The sequence below is a fragment of the Taeniopygia guttata genome, chromosome 17 (assembly GCF_048771995.1).
Source record: "Taeniopygia guttata chromosome 17, bTaeGut7.mat, whole genome shotgun sequence".
Lineage (NCBI taxonomy): Eukaryota > Metazoa > Chordata > Aves > Passeriformes > Estrildidae > Taeniopygia > Taeniopygia guttata.
In genome coordinates, this window is record NC_133042.1 from 6,709,543 (window position 1) to 6,729,895 (window position 20,353).

Sequence of the window (20,353 nt, forward strand, 5' to 3'; positions counted from 1 at the left end):
TATCTGGGTATCTGTCAGCTCTCTAGGAATTTGAGGCATTGCATTCCCTGATCCAGACTGGAGTGCAGCCAGTTACTCGAGGCTGGGTGAAGTACTTCCATTTCAGGTGGAAGCATGTCTCCCAGCACAGAATAACTGTGGTCTGTTTGTGGGTCTCTGAATGATTGAAGAAGTCCATCTATAGCTGCTCCAGTTCTATATTCATATATTTATTTCTTTGGGATTTGTTTGTAGCTGTCTCAGTAGGAAAGGTTGGTAAGATTAAGCTGTTTCTACAACTTGTCAATACAGATGGTTTACTCAGTATTTTGAATTAAGGAACAGCTTTGCTGGCCCCCTCATGATGCCAGCGCTGTTATTTGTGTGAACATACACTGATGAGACTCTTGACATTCTTGAACTGGGTCACCACATGGTTGGTGAGCACCAGTGCCAGCAAGAGGGAGAAGGTAAGGAAATCTGGGACTGAGCACTCTGTGTTTAGATGGGGTTAACTGGCTGAAGACCCTAACTCTGTGTCAGCAGGATTTCTTCCCAACTCATCTCAGTGTTTGTCTGTAGCACTTTCCTGCTTCCCACCCTGCTGCTCCATTGTGCAACATTTCAGAGCAGTCACAGGTATTTTAGTATTGTGTTTGTTTGTTTAAATATTTGTGCACATCCTCAAGATCCTTTTCTCTCCCTGAACAGTGAAGTGACTCAGCTGAGCCTGACATGACAGAAGTGTCTGGCTCACCCTTTGGAGCAGGGTGGGATGGCTTGGAGAGTGCCAGTGGCTGTTACTCCTTGATGCTTGGCACTTCTCCCTATTTTCTGTCTGGTATGTGAGCAGACAGAATCAGTTCAGACCACATGTGACATATCTGCTCTGGGAATGGCTCTGATTAATGATGGGCAGGTAAAGAGGGAGTGAATAGAAAGGAACTTCTGGGGTTACTGGAGATCAATAACCCTTCTTTTTTACACCTTCCTTTATCTTTCCACTTGTACCTGGAAAGGCAGAAAATATGCAGAGGTATTGTACAGTCTTGTACCATTTTCTAAATCTATATTCAGATATGACAAGCATGATTAAGCATACAAAAAAACCCAAACTCATCCTGAAAGAGCTTAACTTAATAACTTTTTCCCCTTATGAATTCAGCATCAGTCTTTTGCTTTGTCTTAATGGTGCAACCTAGGGAGAATGTTCCCTAGCTTTAAAAAAACAATCCATATTAAAATGCTTCTTTCAATGTGTTGTTATGTTTAGGAATTGGAAAAGAGTGTTCAACCATTGTGAGGGCTTAGCACTTGAACTGCATCTGACTGTGCTCAGTAGTGCATGAGTAAATTAGAGACCCTTTTCCTGCATCCCTGCTCCAGTTGGACCAGGACAGAGATGTATATATACATTTTGCTTCTGCCTTTCCTCATGGTGAAGTAGCTTATTTCTGTCTGAAGTTTCTTCCTGCCGGCCCCAGTCTTCACAGGAAAAAATACTGATCCTGCCTTTACGTCATAGTCCCAGCAAGACTCTTAAAACTTCTTATATTGTGTCCTGACAACAAAATAAAATGCTGAACAGTTTGGAGGGAACCATTGCTGCAGGCAGTTCTAATTAACTGGAAGGTTTTCCTTTCTGGGAGCATATATTTACTTTCTTACATTGGGAATAATAAGCAATTAGTGCTAAGGAGCACCAGGCACTTACCTGCACATCTAAGGGATGCTGAGAGTAGATCCTGAGGGTAGATAAGTAGAGTAATTCAAATCAAGTGACTGTAGATGGCTTTATATAGTAGATTTTATGCTTATATGGATGCTTTTTTATTTCTATAGTTACAACAGGCTTCTACTACTTTCTCAAAATAATATGTATTCCCCTGTGGATGAATTAGTGACGTCTGGAATTCCTGGGCAGAAGGCACTGGAGTTTGGGGCTTTGGGTTGGGTTTTTGTGGGTTTTTTTCTTGGTTTAAAAAGGTTTAAAAAGCACACTCATTTCAGTGTCAAAATATCTGTATGTTGTAAGGGTTTCTACCCATTGATAAGGATAGTATTCAAAGGCACTAACTGTCAAGGATTAGATCCCTAGAGAAATATGATCTCTGCAATCAAATTTACCCTATTCTCTTGTGGCTGTGTGTGTGTTACTTGAAATTTTCTACATTTCAGTAAATTAGGATAATCTTTGCTGAATTCAGGTGCTGCAAAAGCTTAGATGAGTGAGTACAGAAATGATGTGTGTCTGGGAAGGGAACCTTCACCTGCCCCGAGAGAGCTGTGAAAATGTCAATACTGCTGCGAGACCTCCTTTGTGTGATCAACTTCAAGGCAAAGGAATTGAATTGCTCCTCGGTTTGATGGATTATTTGTTTATTTGTGCATCATTATTTGTTCTGCGTGGCTTTTATCCATTTGCTTTTCAATCCTTTGGTGATTCCCACCCCTGTGGCAGCAGCAGGACAGTGCTGCAGCTGGGAGAGAAAATGCAGCACAACCACTTTGCCAGGGTGGGGAGAGCCAGCAGGAGGAAGGAGATCCAGCTGGTCCCATCACTGGAATTCCACAGCTGATGCACAGAAGGTTTTCCACACTGAGCAGGGCTCAGGGGCTGAGGAGTGGTCGGTGTTCCCTCAGGGAATGGCGAGGGGCAGGCATGGATTGGGTTTGTGTTTACAGCCAGCCCTGGATAAACCTCTCCTCCTCCATGTTCTCCTAATCCCTGCTGGCTCTCATGCGGCAGTGGTTCAGTAATACTTGTTTTCTTTTCTTCTTCTCCCCTTCCACCCCCTCCTCATGTGTAACTTGATCTCCGAGGCCTGCTCTTCTGCTTTGGCAGATTTTTCAGCTCCAGAATGGAAGAAATTAACCACTTAGTTACTGCCAGGACTAAGCCCTGCTCGCTGGTCCCTCTGGCTCTTCCTGCGGACGTGATGGACTCACACAAGAAAAGCCCACAAAATCATCAGCTCAGAGCTCCTCTTTTAACCTATTACCTTTACTTTCTCATCTGCATTTCCTTAACTTTTCATTTAAAAGAAATACGGAAATGCTCCCACTCATGATCTGAGTCAGTATTTGGCAAAGATATTTCTCTAAAATTTGTTTGCTGGTCCTTTCCAAGCATGTATGTTTTCTGATTGCATCCTGGCTGTCTGTGATTCCTCCCTTCCCTGGGCTGCCAGAAAATATTGAACTTCAACAGGATCCCTAAACTGATGGAATTCCACCTAATGAACAGGAACTTCCAGTCCCTGCTCCCTCTTTCGCAACTTTAATAAACTGCCTGGACAATGGAAGTTCAGTCATTAATAGTCAGTAGGAATTTATGCCATTTCTGTGTCTTTAAGGTACACTACTATTTTTTTTCAGATCTGACAAATAAAAAAAGTTTCTTTGGTTTCTTTTTTTTTTTTTCCTCCTTTGACTGCAGATGTTTCATAAAGTGTTCAGTGGAAGAGGCCCAAAACTTTTTCAGTGATGGGTGATGAGCCCCTTTGGACTTGAATTTAACCTTGCAGGCTTCAAATAATAATACTCCAAGCAATTCCCTGCAGAGCTCATGACCCATCTTATGTATTCACTGTACTCATGTAAAAACACATCACCACTGCAGGAATTTAGTAGTACCTTCTGTCTTGTTACTACCTTAAAAAACTAAGGATTCTGCTCTGTTGCTTGAAAGGAATTTCAAATAGTTGAACATTCCATCTCTGAAATCCCACCACTTCCCTGGCACCTCCTTCACTCATGAAAATTACAAATAACAAACATCTGTTAAATCAAGGAGAAAAACCAACAAATGCACATGCTTTATTGCAAAATCCTTGCCTTTTCTGTTGATGTGTACAGTGGATTTTTTGTAACCTGGCTTTTCTTGGTTTTTTTGAAGTTTCTACTGATGAGAGAGGGACTTAGTAAGTCCAAATACCAAAAGTGTTTAATATCTCTCTGTATGTGCAGTTACCTCTCTGTGCTCTTGCAGGGCTATTCCAGCTGTGCTGGATGGTGACTGAAGGAAGAAAAACACTCTTTGCCCTCAGGTGTTAACTTGCCTTTGTTTGTGGGTTTTTAAAAGTTTTATTTACAATAATGCCTATTGTAGAATGGTCATAGTAGTAGCAAGAGGCTTTTGTTTTTAACATGCTGTTTTAACTAGCTGTTGTAAACATGTCAGCTGGATCTTGCAAAGAGCTTAAACAGGAAGGGAGAACAGTGGTCTCTAAAAATGTTTTGTGTGTGACTTGGAAAAGGAGAGACAGGTTTCTATGTAAAAATCTGTGAGAGAGACACTGGCAGCACTGGTGGAGTGGTTCTGAGTTAGGGCAGTGGTGGAGAAAGGCTGGCATTTACACACATCTCTGGCACCAAGGTTCATCTGGGCAGAGTGGTAAAACCACTTGAGCCCTGTTTATCTGGGTGTGCATTCCTAATGCCAGTGGGATTCCTAGAGCTCACCAAATAAGTAAGTGGTAGTTGTAGATCCCTCAGTATCCTGGTTGCTTGGGCTTTCTCCTGTGGAGAATCTCACTTGGAGATCTTACCAGGCTGATGGAGAGCACATTCTGTCTGAAAACACCAAGCAAGGACTTTTCTCACCCTCTCCTCATTGCATGGCAGATATTACAAATAAATGCCAAATGTCATTGCCTTCTTGTGTAGTGCTGTCATAGCCAAGGAAGTAAAGAACCCTGGAGTATCCTGGAAGATTGTTTTCACTTGTCCTTTGGAGTAGCTACAAGATGTCTGAATAGTCACTTGAGACCAAGAGGTGATCGACTCAGGAGACAGTTGTTTAAATCTGAGGTGCCTGGGAGTGGGATGTGCACTCACCCCTAACCCTGCCAGCCTTGGGCTCACTTTCTGCCGTGCTTTCTTTGGCAGGAGGAATTTCTCTACCATAACAAAGCTCTCACGACACAACGTGCTTGACTCACTGAAGTTGTTGTATGCACTGCAAACAGCTCTACAAGACTCCACCAGAGTTTTTGTGCTGCACGTGCCAGGAAGGTAGAGTTGGATTTGAGAGCCAGGATTTGAAAGCTGCTAGTCCTCTCTGATAGATAGCACTGTCCTCCCAAACTTTTGGCACTTTGTGTCTAAGAGTGGATGAAGTTGTTTAACAGTGGAGGATCTGAAAATCCAAAGGAAAACTGGAACCTGTCAGACAAAGCAGGATTAACCCCTAGGAAAACAGGGAGTGCTGCATTTGCTATAGGATCAAAGCCCAGCTTTGTTACGGCTGCATCTGTAGCACATGCTGTGGTCATTCATGGATTTCAACATCAGCTTCTTTGATTATTTGCATATACACACATTTTTTTATCAGATAATGATGTTAGGATGTGTTATTCCACTATGTGAAAAATGCCATCAGAAGAGAGCTGTGTAGCATGGGAGTATTCTGTGGCATGGGTGTGTTTTTAATCCTAAAGACAGTGACCTATGAATGTGTCAAATCACATAGAATCCTACCACTTACTAAGAAAAATGCATCTCATAAATTATGTATTTCTACATTTTTTTTCTCCAGAGACAAAAAAACCCATTTTACAGCTGGCACTGAGTTAGTCTTTAGCAACTTTGGAGAAATTCTCAACTGCATTTATAGAAAAGAAAGGTAAGGCAGAGGTAACTTTAACTGTAAGCAAGAATTTGATCTTTTTCTGGCACACTTCTATACTCCTTTGCTTTAATTACTAGTTTGTGATACTTCTATTTCAAGTGACTTTACTCATCCCAAATCAGCTGAATGTGCCTATCAAAAAATGCCCAGACTTTGGGACTTGAAACTCTGTTAACTTTCCATGTTTCAGAAGAGGATTTAAAAACAAAATTAAGCTCAGATTTTAAATGGGTGACAAACACTCAAGCTGTTTTTAACAGTATAGCAACAAAATTCACTCCAGCTGCTAACACGTGAGATCATGCCAAAACTCACTTTCTGTTCATGGAGTCCAGTCCTTTTGCTGCTGCTGTCATGTGTGTGTGTGTGATAATTCTTTTGTGGATAAAAATCTTGTGTCCTCAAATTCTGGGTATCATTAAGAATGTAAAGAATAAATATCTGGCTGCTAGAAGCAGCTCAAACACAAAGGCCATTGGCTAAATAGGTTTATGCTCTTGTAGGAGCATGAACAATAAAGGCTAATGGATACTGGATTGCATTAATGAGAGCAGAGCCAGCAGGTCGAGGGAAGTGATTATTTCCCTCTTTTTGGCTCTTGTGAAGCCACATCTGGAGCTCCTTCCCCCTGTAGCAGATGCTGAGACCCTGGAGGGAGCCTGGTGGGGGCTGGAGCCAGCAGTGCCCCCAGGGCTAAGGGAGAGAGGGGGTGGAAGGGGTCCCAGAGCTTTCATAACCACCCCACTGGTGGCTGGAAAGACTCTTCTCAGAGGTGCACAGCAAAAGGAGGAGAAGCAACACTTAAAACGTGCAACAAGGCAAAGCTGGGTAGGTATGGGAGGATAAAGAATGTTTAACTGCGCAGCAGACTCGGTTAAAGTTTCGCTGCATAGAGCCTGGAAAATCCTGATGTGGGGAGAAAGCCTCCCTCTGAGCAGGAGCTGGAACTGGAGACCTGCTGAGCCTGCTCCCAACCAAATTGTTTTGCCATTCTGCAGCAGAGAGCTTGAGTTGAAGGCTCCATCAGTCACTGTAGTCCAGAAATCTGCACACATTTCGTGACTGATCTTGTTCTAAGCTGTGTATATGACAAACAAATGTGAGAGGGATTAAGAGCTGACAGCAGTAAGAGTGGCAGAGGTTGTGTGACACTTACCACTATGGTTTTTATTTCTGTATCACCAGTTAATTTCATGGCATTCGGGAATGGCAGAGGGTATTTGCTCAAAGTATTTACAGCCCAGTTTGCCACGACACAAAAGAGGAAACGTTGAAGGATGATGTTTGTAGCACAGGGACCACACAAGCGTGTCTGCCTGGGAGCATAAAGGGAATTAATTTGTTTATCTACAGAGGAAGTTATCCCAGATAGTTCTTTGTGTTTAACTCCCCAAGTGGATGTGTTTCTCCTACAGTGAGGTTCTTCTGCAAGCGGGTTAATTTAATTTGAGATGAGGCATTCTTCTTCAGGAATAAGAACCCCAGGAGTTCATCAGAAATGGAATCCACATTAATTCTGCTGGCACTCATTGTATTAACCTTAATTGTAATGGCTGGGTGGTGTTCATGGGGGGCAGCCTTTGTACTGCAGGGAATGCTTTGGGGATTCTGTGTTCCTACAGCTGCAGGAGAAGCGGGATAGGGATGAGAATGCTCGTCTCATGGAAAAGAAGTTGCGTGCAGGATGCTTGGTCTGCTCTTAAAACCTCTTTTCATCCTGGTTCCCTAAACATGACACTGGGCTGAAACACGTGGGGACTGAGCTCCTCCTGTGATTTATGTAACCTTTCTCCTCCAAATCTGTGTTTAACTCCTCTTTTTTTCCTGTTTTTTTTTTTTCCCTCTCCCCCAGTGCAGTTGCATACGAGTTCTCTGTTAGGCAGGCAAGGAATAAGTAGATAGGAGTTGGTTTCTCTTAAACTCTGGTGCTTCCATAAAATAGAAATTCTCCAGAAGTGGAGAGAGGATGGGATAGACTGGGGAGAGCTGTACTGTTGTTTTCCCAATGTCCATGCAGGCTGCCAGCAGTGGGGATGGGAGCCTCAGCTCCTTGCTGAACTGTCTGAATTGTGGAAATGCCGAAGTTCTCTGCCTGCTTTCTGGTGTATTAAATGGGAATATCCATGGTCATGTTTTCTAAGAGAAAGGTGAAAATACTGTGAACATCACACTGTCTTACTGTTATTTCTTTGCTAGAAATGTGACTTGTGGTAATAAAAAAAAAAAAAAAAAAAGGCAAATGCACTTATTGCAGTTCAGTATGGGTTGAGAGATAAAGGATTTTTTCCCAGCTGTCTTTCATGGTTTTACCCCATAGATCAGAAGACTGAGGCAAAGTGATGCTGTAAAATAATGTTAAAGAGCCTGAGCAATGTTTGCTGTTTCAGAAGCACAGACCTCAGATGCTGGAAGCATGCAGAGTTTCCCCTAAAGTATTCAATGTTTGAAAACGTTGGAGGGCAAAAGAGCACAAGCACTAGTGAGAAACCTTGCCAAAATAAACTGTCAGATGTGAAGGCAAGTTTTCAGGGACAAAACTGAAGATTTGATGCTCTGTTGACTCTGTGTGTGACACACCAAGGGCTCCACATGCTGTAGCGTGGTTTGTGCTGGGATCAGCTTCCCAGGCTGTTTTCCCCAAACTCTGTGTTTTGCACCCCTAATGAACTCTGCACCCTTGATCACCTCTTGCTCCAAGCAGCAAAAGCAGCCCAAGCTTCGGGAGGTGAAAAGATATTTTTGAGTGGAAATATTGGAGTGGAATTTTGAGTGAAAATATGTATACATACCCCATATGCTATCTCCTTTAGAGAGAGAGATAGGTAGGTAGATATATAAGAAAATATATATAACAAAAAAGATGTTTGTTTAAATGGGACACACACAATAATGCTAGAAAACAATTTATTTAAAAATGCATAAGCAGAGAGCATCAATTGGTGTGTAGCCTTGAGAAACACACAGGGAAAAAGAATAAGTAGGTAATGTGAGAGTGAAAACTTTTTGGGTCCTTGTGCCAGAGGAGCAGCACAGCCGAAACCTGAATCGCTGTGCCTGCAATTAGCGCAGAGATGCCAAGACGGGATCCCTGGGCAGGATCCCCGCGGCTCCCGCGCTGTTTCTGTGCCGGGTTACAGGCGGGCATCGCTCTGGGTTCGCCTCTGTTTGAACAGCCCCTTAATGGGCTGTGAAATGAGGCGTTTGGAGTGCCGGCCCTTCCCGAGCCTGTCCCTCCTTTGCTCCCCGGCGCTGAGGGCTCCCCCGGCCCGGAGGCGCGGGCAGGAGGCGGTTAAGCCGTGAGGGCGGTGCTGCCCGCCTGATGTCATGGAGGCCGGCGGTGGGGCGAGGGGCCCTTTGTTGGCAGCGCAGCCCCACAGCGCACGGCCGGCACCGCCGACTCTGCCCAACTTAGTTGGCTTCGCTGTTTTTCTTTTTTTTTATTTTTTTTTTTCCTTTTATTCTCCCCCCGCCTCCCTTCCTCTCTCTCTCCCGCCAAAAGAGTTGGGAAGGAGGGAAGATGGCTGGAGTTAACTCCGCGGGAGAGGAGGCGCGGGGCCCCTGCATTTTCCGCCTCTCGGGCTCGCCCTTGTAATGCTTTTCGGATTTCGTCGAATTTTCCTGGATATTTTGTTTTAGGCTTCTCCTGGATATGTTGTTTTAGACTTTTTTTTTTTTTTTTAAGACTTTTACCGGATCTTTTTAGACTTTTTGGGGTTTTTTTTTAGACTTCTAACGGATAATTCCACATAGAAGAAGCTGAAGGAGTGGAGGGGGGGGGAAGGGAAAACAGACAGCCGAAGCCAAACTCTAACAAATGAAAATGTTGGAGATTTGCTTGAAATTGGTGGGCTGCAAATCGAAGAAGGGGCTTTCCTCCTCCTCCAGCTGCTACCTGGAAGGTGAGTACCCACAGGACGTGCTCAGCCCGGTGCCATGGGCACCATCCCGGACACGATTTATCCCTGGATGGGAAGCTGGGGCCAGGTTTGGGGGATGTTTGGAGCTGGCCAGGTTCAGGCTGGGCTCTCCATGCGGGGGTGAAGAACCGAGCGGTGTCGGCGGGACCCAGGTGCCTTTCATTAATGCAGTTACAGAGCGAGCGCGGCTCTACCATTTATGGTTGTAAAATGTCAAGTGATCTTATTGCCGAGCCCATAAACAATTCCCTATCTTCAGGCCTCAGCTTTTATTATTTTTTTTCCCGCCGGGGGGGAATCTTCCTTATTTTGGACGTGAAAAAGCCCAACGCCACACTCAAGAAGAAAATTTAGATGAGTCCATCGGTAAAATATTTTCAGCGTGCGTTAATATGTAATGCCTTGGTCGAGTTTGGTTATCCCCCTTCTTAGTGTGCTTTCCACAGGCATTCGTTTAACTGCATTTTCTTGCATGTTTGCTTTTAAAAAGCGATTTTTGAGTCACACCAGTGGTTGCTGGTAGACAGTGAGGTGTTAAACATATGGACTCAGCTGGTTTGGATGGAGAGCTTGGGTGACTTTGGGCTGAGGTCTTGCTTGGCGTGACCTCAAGCAAGATTTTCACCCTGACGTGGCTTCACAACCCTGGGACAGCCTTGTGGTCCTTCTGTTCAGCCCCTTTGCTGCACTCCCAGGGCTGTGTCCATCCCACAGGTCCAGGCTCCTCCAGCTTCTTTTGTGTTGCTGGATGTTGTTTCAGTAAAAATAATCCTCCTGCCAGGAGGACCGTGCTAACTCATCAAATCAGAGGCACGGAAGGCAGCAGCTGATTTCCAGGGGCCTATCGCAAGTTGCTGTTGCTCAACTCTCAAATATTCAGTGCAGAAACGGCCCTCGGAAATTCATGGGTTAGGAATCTCAAAATCTACAAATGGCTGCTCGTGGCAAACTCACTTGAAGAAGTTTTGGATCAAGAGTCTGTATTTATTGGATACATTCAGTGACTCTGAGGAATTTTCTGTTCTCTAAAATCAAGGAACAGTGTCCAGAGGACTTTTTCTGCTTATTTAAAGTTTCAGAAACCAAATGGTGGGCAGATGCGTGAATAATTTTGATGTTTTTATGTGACTGAATTCTTCTGCGATCTTTTAAGTATACAAAGGCTCTGGTATTGCTGAGGGTGTGTGTGGAGAAGGAGCCCTAAGCTGTGCTGGGCCTCCTGTCTGTGCTGCTGGATCTTTCAACACAGCCCTGGGAGAGCAGGCAGAGCATCTGGGGCCTCATTTCCCTCTGCAGAAATGAATGTTGAAGGATGATGTTACAAGGGTGTTGCCCTGACTCTTTCTGCAAGTTTTCTCTTTTGTGATCGTTACCACCACTCCCCCCTCCCCAGTTTGCAATGCAGTTTCATAATAGGATTAGAGCATAGTTTGACTTGGCTGTGTAGGCAGTATGAATTAAGAATATTGGACATAATTAATATTGTAGTATTTCCACCTTCTGCTTCCCTGAGGCTGTGGTTGTTTTTTATAATGGAATGAGAAATATTTGGTTTTTATGATGGAATGAGAAATGTGTGTTGAAACGATTTACTCAATCTCGAGGTAGCTCAGTCTCTTTTCTCAGCTCAGCATGGGGCAAACCCAAAGCCAGTGTCCGTGGATGTTAAAGGTGTAAGAATGTGGCAACTGCAACCTTAATGTGTCAATTGTGACATAGACAGCCTGGCAGCCCCATAATTGATTGGGAAACTCCTGGAGAGCAGGGTGACATACTCATCTGAGGAAAAAGAAGTTTCAAAAAGCAGGATTTTCTGTTACTCCTTTCTAAAGCTGAATGTCTTCCTGGGCAGCTTTCTTACAAACATTACTATGAGGTTGAAATCGTTGTTGAGGACTCCTCCAAAAGAACGGTGGTGGCTTGTCCCAAACTCCTGAATTCCAAGAGCACAAGTGAAATCCATTTGCTTGTGTTGCCCTTAAGAATGTAACAAGTTTTTACATATGGATTTGTTATTTTAAGCTTGGCAGATCACGAGAAGGGGGCAGGGTTGTGTCAAGGGTCAGAAACTCTGGATCATTGCTCCTGGATTCCTGTGAACAGCCTGTGATGGCCAGTTCATTTCCATGCACATCCCTCAGCCTCTGTGAAGCTTCTGAAAGAATAAATGAGATGATGGTGATATCACTGGAGGATTTAACTCTGCTGTTGTTATTTTAGTTGTATGGAAAGCTGAAAGTTTCTTTCCTGTAGTAGATTGGGAAACCTTAAACATAAGTGCTTAAAGGCTGAAGGGTCCATTAGCTGCTTGGAATACCAGTTGCAGCTGGAAGGACAGATGAAATTTTACTTAATTCCTTATTTTTGTATTCATATGTTAACAGAAATAATTCAGTTCTTGGTTGATGAATAGCATGGGATGTAACAAAATCAAGTCTGTTGTATTTTTGAACACACTTTTGGAGAATATTATGCTGAGTCCGGATTTGCTGTAAGGCTGATTTGGTGTCAGGCACGTGTGTAGGTGTACGTGTTCTTTGACCAAGTAATCAGAAATGTGGTTTTCTTTTCATGGTGGTCCCTTCTGAAAGGCTTTTATGCTCTGTTGGTTTGCAGGAATGAGGGTTGTTTGGAGATGCTGTGTGTGTGGTGTGGAGGGCTGGCAGGTGCTGTGGCCCATGGCTGTGTGCTGCTGTGCAAGGGCAGACTGTCCTGCTCCCTGAAAAAGCTGAAATCTTCTCTTAACTTGACAAAAAATAAGTTCAAACTGGTTCTAACAATGATTCAGTTTTCATATTGATGTTTGAGCTGGACATTTCTTTGCCCTAATTTCTATTCCCACTAGTAAATATTATTTTAAAATGTGACAGACTTGAATTTCTCTCATCTGCTTTCTCCTTTCTCCCTTTGCCAAAGTGAATAATTCCTCACCCACTTCACACCAAGAAAGGGTAAAGAGTAGAAGGGAAGAGGCACAGTGAGTACTGCTGCCAATCTGATCAGGAAAACAGAATGTGTCCATGTCCCAAATAGGGGCTGGAATAGTCTTGCTGCCTTTTTGGGCTTGTCTCTATCACTGAAGGCAAAAGCCTTGTTTAAAACCTGTCAGCGTTCTCTGTGAAGTTTAAAAACAAAACATTTTGGGGACACTAGTGAAGTCCTTTTATTTTCTAACTGAAAAGACTCCTGTCCTGCCAGCTGTCAGACTTTTTTTTTTTAACCCTCTTCCTAATTTATTTCTTTTAGCTTGTCTTGTTACAGCTAGAGTACACAAGCCTGGGGAGGAGTGGCAGCCTGTACCCATTGCCCTGTTCCTGGACAGGGATTTTTGTAATGCATTTGGGCATGTGTTAAGCCAGACCTAAATGGGCAGCAGAGTGACTCTTCTGCTCCAGTGTCACTGGGATCAGCAGGCAGGGCTTTGGTCACCCTGCTAGGGAGAGAAAATGCATTAACCTGGGGTTGCTGCCTCCCTTCTGTTTGTTTCCTCTCTTCCTTGGCTATTTTCTGCTCCTCACTTCGTGGCTTCTCATCCACTACCACTCACAGTTCTTGCTGTTATCCACGTTTCTGGCTTTGTAGGGGCTTCTTACGTGCTTGTTCCAGTGGTTCTTATTTGTTCCAAAATCTGGTTGATGCTGCTTGCTACAGTTTCCCGTGGGATGTGGTGAGGGAAAGGCTTATCATTTCACAGGAAAAGTTGTAGCTGGTTTCAGACCTAAAACTGATCACCCACAGATATGTCAGTCCTTCCCTGAGCAGTTTGTGGGGCTGCTTAATAAAACAAGGGAATATAACAGTAAATCTTGATGATTCTTGCTTGGTGTTTTCCCTGCCCAGGACTCAGAATCAGGCAGACTTCCCTACTTCTGCTCCTTCAGGAAGGAAACAAAACCAAAAGCTATAAAAGTGAAGTTGTCAGAAATACTGAAGTGTCATTGAAGTTCACTGGAATCTAGTTACTCTTTCCTCTTCCTCTTCCAGACTTTATTGTCTCAGGTCAGGCAGAAGTCAGTGGCAGATTTGGGAGTAAAGTTCAAATTTCTGCCATACCCACTGTTCCACTCCATCCATCTACAGCTGTGATTAGCTGGCTGGAGAAAGATGATGTTTGCCATGTCACTGAGGGGTTATAAATGGAATAAACTCAGTGAATGAGCTCAGGTAGAACCTACAGGTCTGTATAAGAGTGAACTTGAAGAAAAACCCAACAAAATAAAAAAAACTATAAAAGCCCCAAAATTATGGAATCATCTCTCAGAGGAGTGGGAGATGCCACATCACTGAGGTGCTCAGACAAGATCCAACACTGCAGTTGACTGTGGGGATCTCCTTGAGCCTGGACAATGCAGCCAGAGCCTTGGGTGCCTTTGTTCTCATGCTGGCATCCAAAAGCCTTGGTGTTCAGTATTTGGAGCACTGGAGATTCCTGGTGTCCTTGTGCAGGGAGCACAGCAGGAGGAAGGTGCCTCACTGGGAGGGGAAATAGGGCAGCACAGCTGGGGAGGCTGGCCCAGCTCAGGGGAGTGGGGCTGGGTCAGTTTCTGCACTACTTCATCTCTGTGTATGAACACACAATGTTTAAAAAGTGGTATTTATCCTCATGCTGGCTCTAAGAAGGTGGACTTCCCAAATACCAGCCAAGAGCAGGAAAACCAGCAATTGCTGTTGTTGCAGAAGGGTCTGTGGCCTGGACTGTGCAGTAGGTAACGGGAGAGGCTGAGCCTGATCTCACCAGGGGGATGAGTCTGAAATAAAACATGAATCCCTCCTTCCGTTTGGAAAGATCTGCTTTACAGGTTCTTTAATTTTATATTTAAATCCATATTCCATCAGGCACAGGGAATCTGTGATGGCCACTAAGGAAGAATACTGAGACAGAGAGGCAGCTGCTCCATCATATGTGCTCAGAGTCAGAAACATTTGGCAGTATTAAAGCTGCCTTGGTATTCTGCCATTTATCATACTTTTTTTCCAGGGGAAAAGGAGAGTAGCGGGAATGTAGGGAAAAGAGAAGGCTTAGGTGGCATATGCTGTGTCTCCAAAGAGATTACTAGATGTGTTCTGCACTCCCTTGCTCTACAAACCTTGTGGAAAAAATGCCAGCACAGTTTGTAAGCCCACAGGATGTTTGTTTTGCAGGGAGACAGGAGGTCTCCTCCTTCCCTCGGGACTGCCTCGCAGTCAGTTCTGGAGGAGCCAAGTGTAATTCTGTGCTCCTGCCTGTTTTCCAACCCTTCGCTTACATTGTGAGGGAAATTTGCTTGGGTTCATCTAGACCAGAATTGTTCATATCTGAGAAGTTCTCACATAGCCCCGAACAATGATTCATGGCTTTGTATGAACAGTAATGAGTAGGAGATAGTTACACTTACGAAACCTTTCAGTGTGCAAGCATAAATACCTTCTGGGAAAACCTTAATTTAGGGAGGAAATTATGACATTCTTATGGCTAATGCCTCAAAATACAAGCTGCTGTTGTCTTATTTCAAAGTCTTGCACCACTTTAATTAAGAGTCATCATTTAGTTGATGTTAGTGGAGAACTGAATTACAGTGCTGCTTTAGGACTCCTGTCAGGAACCCAGGTGTTATCCAGAGCATGGTATGATCAGAGTAATAAATTGCAGCCTTGCTGGGGTGCAGCAGAAGACAAAGTGGATGTGTGGAAGGAATGACAGCGCAGCGATAACAGATTGAATTACGCTCACTTCCTGTCCCATCACCGTGCCAGGATGGCCTCCTGTAGGTACAGCAGCTAGGCTGATTTATTAGGAGGAATCTGGCCCACTGAAGATCTCAGCAGTGCTGTAAAATTGAAGTTAAAACCAGCAGTAGGAGGTGAAGAAGCTGTGTGTTGAAAAAGGCTCTCGATATGTAGGAACAGCAATGTCTAATTCCTGCTCTGAAGGACTGGAATGTCTGGGCAGATTTGCTGGAGAATAGCTCAGAGGGATAAACGCTGCTGACAGCCGGCTGTACGTGGCTCCCAGATGGACATGTCCTGTCTGCTTCTCTCGCTTCATGGTTTTGTGTCCTCAGTCTGCTGACAGTCTCCTCTTGGGGCCCAGACCTTTAAAAGTGTGTTTTGTCACGGTCTATCAAGCTTCTGCTACACTCGGGTCACCACAATTCTGCTCCTTCCTTTGTGCTCTTCTCTGTGTTGACTCAGGGCCTCATCCTCCCTTTCTGGACACTCTTCAAGCTTCATTCACCACCTTCCCCACCCCATTTCTTATCTTGGGGTTCCTACCTTCTGGAAAAACCAGCCCCACTCAGCCCAGGAGTTGTCTGGCATGTCTTCATCATGTTCTCCTGCTCAGCATGTTCATACACAGCCCACATGTCTGTTGGGGTGCCTGTGGCTGCACAGGAGAGTCAAACTGGAAGAGACAGAGGGTGTCTGAAGCATCCTCTGATTTCACTGGGAGACCAATGTGGTTTTCCAGCTTAGCAAAAGAGACAGAGGGTGTGAGCATCTTCTGATTTCACTGGGAGACCGGTGTGGTTTTCCAGCTTAGCAAAAGAGACAGAGGGTGTGAGCATCTTCTGATTTCACTGGGAGACCGGTGTGGTTTTCCAGCTTAGCAGATTCTCATGTGTGTGTTTCACAGCCCTTGCTCTTGCTGGTCCATGGTTTTGCAGGCGTTATCACTGTAGGAATGGCATCGAGCAACGCCGGCCTTCCCCGACTCCGCAGCGCACCGTGGGTGTTGTTGGCACTGGCAGGGTGTTGTCTCACAGCTGAATCGAAGCACATACCTTGGCATCCCTGTGTCATGAGTCAGTCCCAGCCTCACCACGGCCTGGGCACGAGGGAGGGATTCTTGTGGAGCGCTTGGCTTTGCTCCCACATCGCCATCCCTGTTTGTGCCTGAGCCATCCTCACTGGGCTGCGCTGTGCTGGAGTTGGAGGGGAGCCTGCCTTGGATTTCCTGCCTTCCTGTTGAATTAGTGCCCCATGTGGGAGGCATTTTCCTTCCTAACGGAGGTTATGGTCCATCCCACGGAGCAGTGAGTGCTGGATTGTCCCATATTTGGGGAGAGCATCACAGCATTGCTGCTTGCTGAGGTTGTGTGTCTGCCCCTTGCAGCTTGGCTGTCTGTTCCAGGTGTTCACTGATGGTTTAACTCCTTGGAGTATCTCCCATCACTGTGGTGCCCTGTGTTTGATAAGGGAGCTTAATGGGCTTAACAGGATCAAAGCATTTTAATAGTAAAATGATTATAGCTTAATTTTTGAAAGTGGATTTTCTGTTCCTTGTCTCATTGTCACTCTTGAGGGAAACCCAGGCTATTAAATATATTCTCCAGACAGGATATCAAGGTGCTTTAAGATAACCCCCCAACACACTACCACTTTTTCTGACTGTGGAATTATTTAACTGCTTTGATTCACTGTGGAAATATATCTCCCTGCAGTTACAGTTTGGCTAGGAAAGCAGGCCCCACAGTGTCTGTATTTGCTGTTTTGCTCACATACATCATATACATTTTCCAATGAATACAGTAGTTCTCATGGACATAAATAACCACCCAGAGAGCCTTTACCAGTGGCCATCTGACCAACACATCAAGGATGCCAGATTGCCTTTGGGTACATAGTGGCTACCGCTACTATTTGCATTTTCAATATAAAAAATGATATTAGAAAATAATGTGTATTGTTATAATTTGTAGGGTGAATTTTGGGGGGTTGGTGGGATTTTTTTTTTTAGCATTTCCCCATTTGGAGAATATTTTGGACATGTCCCAGTCTACACTAAACTTCCATGCCTTTTCTGATGTCAGTTGCATCAGTTCTTCACTGGTTTACTGGCACAGCTTATACTGAATTTCCAGGCCAAACAAACAATAGTGTTAAAACCATGTTTTGACAGAATTGCATCTGTATAGCAGGTATAAAGAGTTCTGTGCTCCCAGGTGACCTGCCAGTCTAGGAAACACTTGGCATGGAATTTCTGTGTCCAAAGCCCTGTCTGTGCAGAAGAGGGGCTCAGCAGACAGGGGCTGATGCTGTGTGATGAAGGGCAGTTCCATGGGGCAAGGGGCTGCTGTGACAGTGCCGTGTTTCCTGTCCCCAGAGCCTCACTGACGCAGTGCTTTGTGTGCAACTCTGTGACCTCGCTCAACAAACTCATCCAGATGGAGATTGACCCTTCAAAATACAAAGTTTCACAACTTATTGTGCTGGCTCTGTGCCAGGACAGTCAGGCATGGTGCTGCCAGCACATCTGGGGTAGCGTGTTAAAGAGTGAGGGGGCACAGTTATCTGGAACACTTCTGCTCCAAACTCTACAATCATGCTCCAAAGTGAAGGACTTGCAGGAACAGCTGCAGTAAAATTCCCTGATGTATTGGGACTTGCCTGATACTGAATATTGCATGCCTAATGTGCTGCAGTGTATAAAAAACTTTGGAGGTTGGTTTTTGCTCACCTGTAAAGCTCAGTTTTCAGGAATCTACGTCTTTGGAGTTGTCTTAGGGTTCCTAAAAATGTAGAAGTATGCTCAACACTGCTGTGGTTTGACAGTGATGGGCAGGAGGGAGGGCAACAAAAAAAATACTGCCTTGTCCTCAAATAAGAAGAGAAATTATTTAAAAAACTGTGAAGACCAGAAAGACCTAACTCCTTCTTAAATTCTATGTCTTATAAATCTCACCTTTCTTGGCTCCATTTGCTGCACGTTCTAGCCATTTCATTTATAGGATAATTAAGGGATTTACCTTTTAAAGGTCTTGGGTTTGTTTTCAAATCTAACCATTCCAGCACTTAGGTGTGAGCCAAAGGATTTACAGGCAGCAAAGAGCCTACGTGAGCTGCATTTACTGGAGTGATGGAGAGGGGCTTTCCCTTTCCTGCATTTCCTGAGAGACAGGAGCTGGGGGCTCTGGGAGAGCTGGGGACAGCTCTGGAACAAGAGTGTCCTGCCTATGTGGCAGGAGATCTGCATTAAGGCACTGTCCATATCCTCTGACGCACGAGGAGCACACGTGTCCTGAAACAATGCAACTTAGAAAGTCAGAGTGTGTGGGTTGGCCAGATGGCTTTTATCAGCCCAAATGAACCTGCTTTTTCCTTTCTCTCCCTCTTTCTCCTCCAGAAGCCCTTCAGAGACCGGTAGTGTCAGACTTTGAGCCGCAGGGTCTGAGCGAAGCAGCTCGCTGGAACTCCAAGGAAAACCTTCTCTCCTGCCCTAGTGAAAATGACCCCCACCTCTTTGTTGCACTGTATGATTTTGTGGCGAGTGGGGACAACACTCTCAGCATAACTAAAGGTAAGGTCACTGGCCAGAATCCCACTGGGAGTGTGGGAGAAGGTGTAGGAAGGAAAGTCGCTGTGAAATAATTAAGTTTTACACCAAACCCTGTGGAATTTTTTTTGCTGTGGGAAATCATCTTAAACAAATACAAATATTTCACAAAGTTGTGACCCTTTTAAAGGTTACAACTGTCTTTTTTTTACTGTGTTGGGCAAGAAACTGTTTGTCAAAACTAAATTCTCCATTAGGATCAAGAATTTGAACTGAGAAATTACACTAAGCTGATTTTGGAGGCTGGCCTCTTATTTTCACAGTTCTCAAAACACAGTCCCTGTTTGAAAAATGACTGTACAGATATAAGGACCAGAAGGACTGAGAAAGAAAACACTGTATGTACTCCAAGTCACATCTACTTACCTTCCTAATTGAAATTATTTTTTCATTGTTTGTGCACTCAAGTTCTTTCCTAGTTCCAACAAGCCAACTCAGTTCAAATAAAATTTGTTGGATTCATTTTTTAAACTCAAGCAGCATTGGAGCTGGTGCAGAACTGCAGGAGACTAAAAATCTGAAGCATGTGACTTTATTTGGCTTAGAGAGGTCCACTCAAGCTTGAAGAGGAACACATGCTCCCTGCTGAGTCAGATACCTATTCTTATAGGAGAGTATTTAATGATCTGCTAGGCAGAAAGAACTTATCTTTGTCCTCAACTCCCAGGCTTGTCGTGTCTAAATGCATTTTCTTTCCGCCAAGGTGAAAAGCTCCGCGTGCTGGGCTACAATCACAACGGGGAGTGGTGCGAGGCGCAGACCAAGAACGGGCAGGGCTGGGTCCCCAGCAATTACATCACGCCCGTGAACAGCTTGGAGAAGCACTCGTGGTACCACGGGCCGGTGTCGCGGAACGCCGCCGAGTACCTGCTGAGCAGCGGCATCAACGGCAGCTTCCTGGTGCGGGAGAGCGAGAGCAGCCCCGGCCAGAGATCCATCTCCCTGCGCTACGAGGGCAGGGTCTACCACTACAGGATCAACACTGCCTCCGACGGCAAGGTAGGCTCCGGGCTGTGCACACCTCGCTGGGGTACTTGGTGGAGTGGTAGTGCTCGAAAGGAGCAGTTCTGAGCTCTGGTCACAGGGCTCATCACCTGTATTTACAGTAAAGTGTGAGGTGCTGACATGGCTGGGACAAAACAGTTCTGTTCCTTTAGCAAACTGTGTAATACAGATCAGCAGAAACATTTCTTTAAAAGAGAAAGAAAAATTTTCTCCCTTTCTTTAAGGGAGAAAATAGTAGAGTTAGGTCAGAATCTAACAGATCCTTAATAAGGGATTCTGAGAATTCTTGTCCCTTATGTTCAAAAGATAATCTCTGACTGTCAAGTCTGCACCTGTTGCTAATAATCTTATAAATGTTAGGGACAGAATGCTTTCTGAGGAATTCTGCAGTATTTTTAACTACTGTTTTGATTTCTCTACAGTATTTCAGCGTGATCATTGGAGACGGGTAGGCACTTTCACTTTTATATGGGCTTTGTCCCCATTTCCTTCATTTTTCCCCTAGAT

The 20,353-nt window shown here is 44.6% G+C and overlaps 1 protein-coding gene across 2 annotated transcripts in view; it reads left to right on the forward strand.

Moving 5' to 3' along the window:
* The window catches only part of ABL1 (ABL proto-oncogene 1, non-receptor tyrosine kinase), a 77,014-nt gene that overhangs the window by 35,538 nt on the left and 21,123 nt on the right, over positions 1–20,353 (forward strand). The window contains exons 1-3 of one of the 2 annotated variants that reach the window (XM_030286483.4): positions 8,956–9,510; positions 18,632–18,805; positions 19,545–19,840. In XM_030286483.4, the coding sequence (XP_030142343.4) occupies positions 9,426–9,510; positions 18,632–18,805; positions 19,545–19,840 (555 nt within the window). In that variant the 5' untranslated portion in view covers positions 8,956–9,425. Of the gene's footprint in view, positions 1–8,955; positions 9,511–18,631; positions 18,806–19,544; positions 19,841–20,353 lie in introns of those variants that run through there. The other variant, XM_002198738.7, reaches the window with a different exon arrangement.